General features: G+C 31.6%; 1 protein-coding gene across 2 annotated transcripts in view; it reads right to left on the bottom strand.

Moving 5' to 3' along the window:
• The window catches only part of LOC106463516 (colorectal mutant cancer protein-like), a 50,017-nt gene extending 39,452 nt beyond the window's left edge, over nucleotides 1-10,565 (bottom strand). The window contains exons 1-3 of one of the 2 annotated variants that reach the window (XM_022391039.1): nucleotides 9,510-10,565; nucleotides 6,179-6,471; nucleotides 5,489-5,637 (exon numbers count right to left, since the gene is read on the bottom strand). In XM_022391039.1, the coding sequence (XP_022246747.1) occupies nucleotides 5,489-5,637; nucleotides 6,179-6,471; nucleotides 9,510-9,628 (561 nt within the window). In that variant the 5' untranslated portion in view covers nucleotides 9,629-10,565. The remainder of the gene's footprint in view (nucleotides 1-5,488; nucleotides 5,638-6,178; nucleotides 6,472-9,509) is intronic. The other variant, XM_013923556.2, reaches the window with a different exon arrangement.
• Between the last annotated feature and the right edge of the window lie 311 nt (nucleotides 10,566-10,876).

Genomic DNA, 10,876 nt, shown 5'->3' with positions numbered 1-10,876 from the left:
AAAGGGCAAGCATGTTTGGTGGGATGGGGATTCAAACCCGCGACCGTCAGATTGCGAGTCGAATGCCCAAACCACCTGGCTATGCCGGGCTGGCTTTGCTTGGATCTGAATCAAATAACAGTAAGGACTTTCACTCTTATAACTGGTTTACAGCTGAACCAGTAGCTTTTTCATTGACACCGTGACACCAACTTTGGATGTTTACTCTGCCTCTGGGCACATTAATCATTAAGCTAAGCCTGGCAAACACAAATGAACAACAACAACAAAAAAAAACTTTCAAAAGTATATATACTGTTGAAAATTATATGACAATTTACAAAATATTTCAGCCTAAAAATAAGCACAACCATTATAATTGTCTGTTGTTAAGCATAAAGTTAAAAATAGGCTATCTGTGCTATGCCCACCACAGATATCTAAACCCAGTTTTTAGCATTACAAGCCTCCAGACATATTGCTGAATCACTGGGGAGGGGCACAGCCATTATTAGTTTTTTCAGTTACTGTAACAAACACTTTTCTGATGCCTTTGCAATATAAGGCTAAGTACCTCCTCACTTTTTTTATATGGCAAAAAAATTATAGAAACAAAATATGAATACATTCATACATATATATACAAACACTTAATGTCAGAAGTATGAGTGATAGTAAAAAAACAGTTAAGTCATCCCATAGCAGTTCAAAACATTGTAGAGATTTTCCAATAACAGCATTGGCAATCAGATGGTAAGGAAGATAAATATAAATGTGGAAGTACAGATCTTTTTTTTTTTATCACAACTTCCCTATAACTTTGGTTCACAAAGCTCATTTCAGTCAAAGTAAGACACAAAAAAATATGCGTATATACATCTTGTGATAACCAAGTGACTGAAGAACTCTCTAAAGCAGTGTTTCTCAGCCAGATTTGCCAGACAACCCGTGTCCAGGTTTTGGTCATCAAGACCCCCCTATTATCTCTACAAGGATGAAAAAAATTCTTGATGTTTCTTGGCACAGATCATCACAGTTTATAACAAAGGTGATACGTGCACCTCTCAGACACCTTGAGGACTCAATAAAAAAAATGTCTCAGTGCAGATAGTTGTAACTCCCCCCCCCCCCGACCCAAGGAGGTCACGACTCACCATTTGAGAAACACTGCTCTAAAGTTTGCAAAGAAATTGGTGTCTAAGAATCTTGCTTTACACTTTTGGATGTTTTATTTCAAAATTAGGAATCAAATCACCTTGATTACTTCAACACTTATTTATGGTCTTTATTATTATTCAGTTGAACAGTTAATATCTTATATCAGGAACATATTTCTATCAAATCAAATATTATTAAAATACACTTCATTCAACTGTACATAGAATCAAATATCTGATTTTAAATGTGGTTCAACTAACTGTGAACCAAGAGCTCTATAGAATAACTCGGAACACTGCTAACTGAGTTTTATCATAGTATGCATTTACAACCTTATGCTGTTAGCTTGGAATTTTATTCTTATTTATCAAAATCAATATCTTAAACATTAGAGAGCAGCCATCAAAGATGATATTGAAATAAAAGAGTATAGTTTAATGTGAATGTCTGTTTTCATAAAAATAAACAATTTATGAAGTATAAATGAATTGTTTCTGAACATCATTACCGAAGTTACAAAACGAAAAATAGCAGTGTTTTGGTACCTTAGAACAATAAAAAACACTATATCATGAAACTACTCTGAATTTCAGTATTTTATTCATGAACAAAGAATAATATAGAAGAAATTATGAATTGGAAAATAATAATTTTAATAATTATTAACCTGAACTTGTAGGTTTTGAAAACATCTGGTGGCAACAAAACAAAATTAAAATTACTGTAGAATTTTGACTTCCTTTATTATATATTTATTTCTTACATTATATTTTCTCAGCTCAGCTTTAAACCCAAAACCTATTGTGTGCTAGAAGTGTACTCTACCAACTAAGTTGTCCCCCAATGGAACAGCAATAAATCTACAAACTTACAATGCTAAAATCTGGGGTTATATTCCCTGCAGTGGACACAGCAGATATCCCACATGTGGCTTTGCTCCAAAATAAACAGACCAACTGAGTTAAAGGGCTAGCCCACTAGAAGTTACTAGTAAGGCATGTTTAACAACTCAAACTACTACACCGCCAACCTGATAGTTAAAACACATGCTTGGAGATAAGTGTTTTTAATGGCTCTTGGCAGTGAAAATATATGCAATAAACTTAGTTTCTGACACAATGAGACAAGATTTCTCTCTGGAAAGTACAAAACTGTTATTATCTAATTTAAATTCTCATGTATCAGCATATGTCAATCAAATTATTTTGGATAATCTTGAACAATAACTATCAAACTAAGGTTTTTTAAGGAGTGAATTACATAGAAGTACACAGAACCAGCAGATGATTTTAAAGGTGGTACTGAATACTGGCATAAAATTCTGTAGAAACTCCTTCCTGTTTATAGCATCGTTTAACCAGATATCTTTTGAGTTTTAAAAATTACTTTCCAATTCGTTTCATAATGAAAGCAACAAATATTTCCATGTAATGTAAAAAAAAACTACATAAGAATATCCAACTACATATCTTTCTGTTCCCATTCCTTTCATAATCTTAGTTCGTGCTTGCTATAACTAAAATTTTATTTAACATTAAAACATGACTTTAAATATCCTCAGTTACAAAAGTATTGCCTCTTCCTTCAAACAAAATAATGATTTATCAAAATAAAAAGCTCCAATTATTCAAATTTCCATCTATTAAAAGCACCTGTATCAAATAAACATATAATTTTTTTTATCAATTCCTAACCTTTTTTTTTACCTTGGATATTACAAAATATTAAAAATAGTAATAAAAGCTTTTGTTTTAATTAGAATAGTGTATTCTTTAAGAGCCATTAAGTAGGTTGATAAGTGATGTTAAACTTCATAGGGTTTCATCACATTAATAAGTAACATATTTTTGAAACAAGCTTTTCACTTCTATGATGCAGACATCTTCAGACTTACTTGTGAAAATATGCTATTAATAGGAAAAATTCACTGTATTTTATTTGACTGTCATACAGTAGTTGTGTTTGAATCAGGGACATATTTGTTAAAGAGCTCTGGGATTTGGTACTGCTACTAGAAACATTATTATTTTCCAAAATTCACAGCGACTGTGCCATAATTATTTTATGTATTAAATGTCATTAAATGTGTATATATCCTATTTACTTCATACAAAACTTCTGTTTGTTTGGAGTTAAGCACAAAGCTACATAATGGGCTATCTGTGCTCTGCCCACCACAGGTATTGAAACCAGGTTTCTAGCACAAAACTTCTGTATCATGTTTTCTTTTCAAATGATTTCAAATATCAAAACTCATAATAATTACACATGACTGTGTTATACTTTAAGTATTTCACAGTAGTTAAAAGATGCTTGATTTGGGTGGACATTGGTGTATCTAGGCCACGAGCACCTGGATCAACAAAGCCTGCAGTAACCCACTGCTGCTGACCATCCTATTTAATTATTAAAAGTCATGGCTTTAGTGCTGAAAGTTGGTGAAGCATTAGAAACCAAACAGGCCTAGCATTTGTGTTAATCATGGACAAATTAAGAGAAAAACAAATATCTGCAGTTTATGTGGTTTCTATTTTATTGTCATCTCTAATGTTTAACCATCTCGGCACAGTGTTTCTAACCTCAATGCTGACCAAACTGCATAGCAGAGGCCAGTTTTTAGCAGTATGAGACATCAGACTTACTGCGGAGACACATGGGGGCTATATACTAATTGTCTTGGGAACTAATCAAAGGAGTTGAGACTACAAATCTTGCTATCCCTATTTCTTGATAGTTATCCAAGGTATATCATGCAGAACCAGAATGATCCCCATTTCCTGATAGTTATCCTGGGTATGTCATGCAGAACCAGAATGATCCCCATTTCCCAATAGTTATCCTGGGTATGTCATGCAGAAACAGAATGATCCTCATTTCCTGATAGTTATCCTGGATATGTCATGCAGAACCAGAATGATCCCCATTTCCCAATAGTTATCCTGGGTATGTCATGCAGAACCAGAATGATCCCCATCTCCCAATAGTTATTCTGGATATGTCATGCAGAACCAGAATGATCCCCATTTCCTGATAGTTATCCTGGGTATGTCATGCAGAACCAGAATGATCCCCATTTCCTGATAGTTATCCTGGATATGTCATGCAGAACCAGAATGATCCCTATTTCCTGATAGTTATCCTGAGTATGTCATACAGAACCAAAATGGCACTGGCAAGTGAGACAATCTTGTTAATAACAATTCTAGCAACCTTATATACTCAGAATCTTGTAATATAACAGAAATGATGCACGTATTGCGAGCACACTGATATTTGAGTGAAAAAAATCTGTAAATCATCCTTCAAAACGTGTATTACTAATTTCTTTCAAGTGTCTTCTGAGATTTACTAGTAAAACTGTAATACTAGATTACTAGCATTCATTTGGAACCCTGAATTGGTTTTTCTTTAAAAAGATACAAAAGATTTTGCAAGATGGATTAATTTATTCTGATCACAGTTACATCTCAAAAACACACATTAACATATTTTATTATTAGGTGAAAAACATACTAAATACTACTAACACAAACAACATGTTAATATATTTTTATTATTATGTGAAAAACATACTGAATACTACAAACACATACGAAAACAACACGTTAACATATTTTTATTATTATGTGAAAAATATGTTGAATACTACAAACACATACGAAAACGACACGTTAAAATATTATCAGTTGAAAATTATACTGAATACCACTAACACAAACAAAAACAACACATTAACATATTTTATTATTATGTGAAAAACATACTGAATACTACTAACACAAACAAAAACAACATGTTAATATATTTTTATTATCATGTGAAAAACATACTGAATACTACAAACACATATGAAAACAACACATGTTAAAATATTATTATTTGAAAAATATACTGAATACCACTAACACAAACAACACATTAAGATATTTTATTATTACGTGAAAAACATACTGAATACTACTAACACAAATAAAAACAACACGTTAATATATTTTTATCATTATGTGAAAAATATGCTGAATACTACAAACACATACGAAAATGACACGTTAAAATATTATTAGTTGAAAAATATACTGAATACCACTAACACAAACAAAAACAACAAAGAATATTCTAAAAAGCTTTACTGCTGTAGTAAGTGATATTAAGAAGACACAGCTGTCAAGAATTCTCTGAAACATAAGGGGGGGGATGCACATGACATTTATAGTAATTAAGTCAGGCTTTTTTTTTTTTGCTCTCCCACATTTTGGTCCCAAATTACACCCGTGCTCTGAAAATAAATATATCAAAAAGGTATTAAAGTTAAAAAAAAAAGTCCTTTGAAAAGTAACAAAGCATTCCTTACCTTGTTGGCCAGCTCCAAAAGATCACTACTGTTACTGGTAATTGAACCACCAGACTCTTCTATCAGCTTCTGCAGAGTATTTAGTTCAGGACTTAGATCCCGTGCCCCTGAATCAAACTCCCAGCTATCATGCTTTCCAGAGACTGCTCCTTATTATAACACAAAATAAATATATTTGTTAATACGCTACATCTCAGTCCATCAGATTGTAACTAACACTGCCACAAAATATGGAAGGGTGCTTCTATACAAGCTGTTGTTTTACAGTTAAAATCACTGACTAATGTAAATGTTAATAATCATGAAGAGAACAGCATCCACTGATTCAACCACAACATGTATGTCCTGTGGTTATTTCTGCCACATAGTTACACATACTTTGCAATTAAACTAGTAATATAGCTAGTATATATATGTATAAAAACCATCAGTGCGTTTGTAGCGTGTCATTACACATTCATAGTGTCAATTGGTAAAAACATAAATATACCTATACGAATCTGAATTAGAGATTATTTAATACAGGAGTCATGGAAATCTTGGTAAGTAACAAGGAGTATAACAAAAAATTCTTACTTATATGGTAAATATTATTGCTGAAAATGGTTCTGTACCACATATTCTTGAGAATGATGATGTTTTACAAAAGAATAAGTAATCTATTTTGTATGTAACAATTATTATATTCACCTTGACTAGTATCACTACTTGTAGGCCAATTCCCCATGCTGCTACTTTCATGAGCTGGAGAGGCCTCTTGGGAAATGGGTTGGTTTGGATTCACTTCATCGACATGTGTAAGGTTTCCTTGGTTGTCTTGTTCATATAAAGTCAAAGCATTTATCTCATTCATTAGCTGTATCCTCCTGCGAAGAAATTCAGCATAGCAGATCCTGCCATGTTCATCAGCTCCTAATTGTTCCATAATCTCATCCACACAGTGCTCAAGATTCAGCTGCTGACATACAGCCAAGAGATCTTGGCTTAGAAGGAAAAAATTAAATAAAAAAGTTGTCATCTACCAATATACATGATGAAAACAAAACTAAATAAACATGGAATCAATCTTCATTTAAATTTATTCATTGATGTAAGATGGAAATTTACAAAAGCTAAAAGTAACAAGTAGTTAACATTAAAATATCAAATCAAGTATTCCAAAATTTTAATATGAGGGTCAAGAGAAACTGTTGTTGTTGTTTGTAATTAAGCACAAAGCTACACAAAGGGCTATCTGTGCTCTGCCCACCACGGGTATCGAAACCCGGTTTCTAGCAGTATAAGTCCGCAGACACAAGAGAAACTGTAAATCACTGTTAGAAAAAGTTCCTGAAGAGATGAACACACTAGTTTTGAGGAATGGGTAAGTTCTTCACTAATTCATGTGTAAAATGCAGTCTTATGCATCTTATAATTCTACTGTAAAGTTACTAATCAACTATTTCTATCATCTCGAGCTCTTTTATTGTTTGTTTGTTTGTTTTTAATTATGCACAAAGCTACACAAGGGCTATCTGTGCTCTGCCCACTACGGGTATCGAAACCCGGTTTCTAGCGTTGTAAGTCCGCAGACATACTGCTGTGCCACTGGGGGGCCGAGCTCTTTTAAGTCATTATAAATAAAGTTTGAACTTCACCAAGGAGTTTTTTAACATCTGAGTGCATTTAGATTAATAAAAGAGCCTTCAAAACTTTTCCTCACAAGTCCTAAAAGTTACCAAACTTATTTCAGAGTCAATTATTAGTTGTCCTTCGTTTATACCTATCACGTGTGTGAATTAATTTTTCTTAAAAAAAGGTATATTTAACATTATGTGTACAATAAATTAAACACATAAATATTGGCTATTAAAGAGAGTTGCAAATGAAAAATTCATTTACACATGTATATACATGAACTAAAAAGTCATTCACGCATGTAGACTGATTTCAGTTCACAAGTGAAAGAGGAGGGGGGAGGTATGATAAAGCTTTTGAGTTTCAGTTGTATATAACGACAGGTCATGGCTTTAATAGCATGTTTAGAAGACGGTGTCACAAAAAGTTTTGTTAAATATTATTTTTAGATTCATTTATACAGTGGAAAAGGCAACCACTACACTACTGAGTTTTAATGTTGCAGATAACGTTTGTTTAACATTTTGGGTATAATCTATGTCTTTAATAGTTATGGCAAGATTTGTGTAATTAACCATGGAAAATATAAAAACAAGAATCATGACTGCTTATTTATCATCTAAGTTACTAAAGACATGAAAACATACGAGTTAAAATGTGTATGACTTAAAAGTGTATCCTGAATTATGTATATGCCTGAAGAGAATAAACATATTTTATAACACAAAATCAGGAATCCACATATACCCCTAACAAAAAGTAACAAGTCTCTGATCCTACAATGCATAACAAATTTCATATGAACATATAACAATGTCACATACAAATCCCAGGCCACAGCTCATCCTGGCTCTCCTTCAGTAGATAACACACAACATCAAACAAATCAATGAGCCAAATATATAAATATAACCATCAGTTAAAATCAGGTGAGTTTCAAGAGTAGAAAGTCACTAGCAAATACGTAACGATCATGGACATTAATAAACCTAAGCTCCAATCTAGGATCTTTGGTTAATGTTTATAGAAGACAAAGTTTAACTAACAGTCAGTTGTGTCCTAGTTCCAAAGTCTCAATTCCAACCATCTGTAACTGTTGAAATTCAAAAACAATATGTATTAGTTAAGTAATGACTACTTCTAAGGATTTTACGAGCAAAAACAATACTCAACTTTAGGTTTGGTTAGAATTTGCACTAAAATCTCCATTAAGTTAGAACAATGCTAATTTCTACTTAAAAATGCCAACTTTGAAAGCTCTTTTATGTCTAAATCATCTCTTACAAATATTCCAGCCAATTCCTTACTTATAACTGAAGTCATATTACAGTAATTGGCTTAATTTGCCAGATCTTGTTTTAATTCATATTTTCAAAAATAGAAAATGCTTTGGCAATCTTCCAACTATCTGGAACTTCTACAGTTTCAAACAATTCTTGAAAAAAAATAGTTAAAAATCTTCTGAAGCTTGTTCACAGTTTTAGGATAAAGCTCATCAAGATTTTTCATCGCCAATAAAGATACCTAAATTATATTTAATACATTTTATTTTTCATCATTGATAAATACACAAGTAAATAAAAATATTTTTGTACCATTTTAACTATATTCCTTTCCTCCATGACACTGTTCCCATTAGAATATTTCAAAACTATAATATTAGGCTTACTTTTACCATTCATTAAGTACTAAAGGCCTTCAAATCAGAATGGATTTTTTGAGTAACAGACTTTCATATTCCCTATTAACTATAACAATAGCTTTCTACACCTTTTAGTTGCTTTAAATCCATTCATTAAATTCAGAACAGATTCAACTTAATCTAAATTTTATCGTAACATCATATGTCAATATTATTTACCAATTTAATATATATTTCAACTGATATCACTCTCCTTTAAAGTATTATTCCATGAAAGAGATAAAATGTGGAATAAATCCTAATTAAACAAAAAAATTATAATTTTCAAAACATATTTAATACCATTATAATATTATCTATAGTACTATGGTAATGTTCTTTCAGTTTTATCAGGTTTCTTAATTCTAAATAACTTTAAATTCAGATTTTACAAAGATCTAATGCATTATTATTCTAAGAGTAAAAAATACACTACACAAGAAATAAAACAGCATAATGCTTAAAAATTACACAAACAACTATTAAATATAAATTTGTGTCATGAGATGAATCCTGCCCCATAGCTATGTCAAATGTGTACACTATGTAAATACATGTACAATAACAAAAAACTTATACATAACTACACACGAAACAAGTTTTATCATACGCGTTAAAATACAGAAGGTTTTTCACACTGATGTTTCACATCAGCAATAATGTCCTGTCACATACAGTGTTATATGATTTCAGTTTCTAGAAATAATACCAGAAAAAACCTACCTGTCTATAAAGCCATCACCATTTCCATCACAAGTCTGAAATAGTCGTCGTATTCGTTCTTCTTCAGGAGTTGAGCCTGTATCACTACCACTTGACTCACTTCGAATGTCACTTGCCATTTCTGTATGCTTTAGTTTTACGACTATATATTATTGGTCTTATTAACCAGATTTTGAGTTAATTTTAATCTCCATGTCAATTTGTGCATGTTATTCACTGGTTGTTGAACATTATTATTGGTGAGTTTAGAGATTTCATGTTTTGAGAAAAATGTGATATCATTCCAAAAAAGAAAACTTCACTTTCTATCATATTACTACTACTAGTAGTAGTACTAATATTAGCTCTTCTTAAGAACAGCATATCTAACAAACTGACTACGTTTTATCCTTATTCTTAATTAGTCTTATCATATGACAATCGAGCAAAAAAAATTTTTTTTTTCAATTTAAAGAATACTTTTTCTTGTTCAACATTATATGGATTAAGTTTACACTCATGAATATATATACGGAAAGCAATTTCAGAATCCAATTCAAAGTGAAGAATATCTGAATTTCCTGCCTCTCACCATTCGTATGATAATAATATGCACAGCAGTGTTAGTGTTAGTGACTCTTACTAGGTTACTCTGAACCTTAACCCTACTCATATCATTCTGCTCAATTCTGAGTAGTTTATACACAAACACTCCATAAATATATAACTCAATTATTCATTCAAACTGAATCAAAGTCAGAGAGCTGTTAAGGTTACTGCCCCAGCATCAGTCACTTCAGCGTTAAGTTTTATAAAATAGCTTACAAAATTATAAAGAAATCCATACACAAATTAAAGTGTTGAATATTTCTTAAAATCACAAGTTACAAAAATAACGTAATGCTGGTTTATAAAAACTGCAGATCCTACTTTTCATATTCACTATAAAGTATAATAATTTGGCTTATTCGTAATCGTAAAACATAATAACCTCGACACCACGTCTGACAGCTTGATGCACATAGTATTACACTTTGCACTTATTAAAGTTTCAGGAATATCAGTACTACCTTAGAGATGGCCGGTTATCGTGTCAATGCGTGTAACGACGTTCCTTGAAAGAAAGAAATATAATCGTCCATATTCATAAATAGATAATTATAATATTTTAATTGGTGATACATCAATAAAAAAACATATTTCTTAATTCCCTTTCTCACAAAAGGACACATAGCCAAATAATATATATATATATATATATACATGTATATATTAAACCCACATATAACTCCAAATTTTACAACCAATACAATCCAACACATCCTCTATCAAGTTCGGGATTTTTATTTTATTTATCTATTTATTGCACTATTCGGCTTTTATGAGTA

The sequence above is a fragment of the Limulus polyphemus genome, unplaced genomic scaffold (genome assembly GCF_000517525.1).
Source record: "Limulus polyphemus unplaced genomic scaffold, Limulus_polyphemus-2.1.2 Scaffold1428, whole genome shotgun sequence".
Taxonomy (NCBI): Eukaryota; Metazoa; Arthropoda; class Merostomata; order Xiphosura; family Limulidae; genus Limulus; species Limulus polyphemus.
Note: the sequence above shows the minus strand (reverse complement) of the source record. Positions and strands in the feature narration are given on the sequence as shown.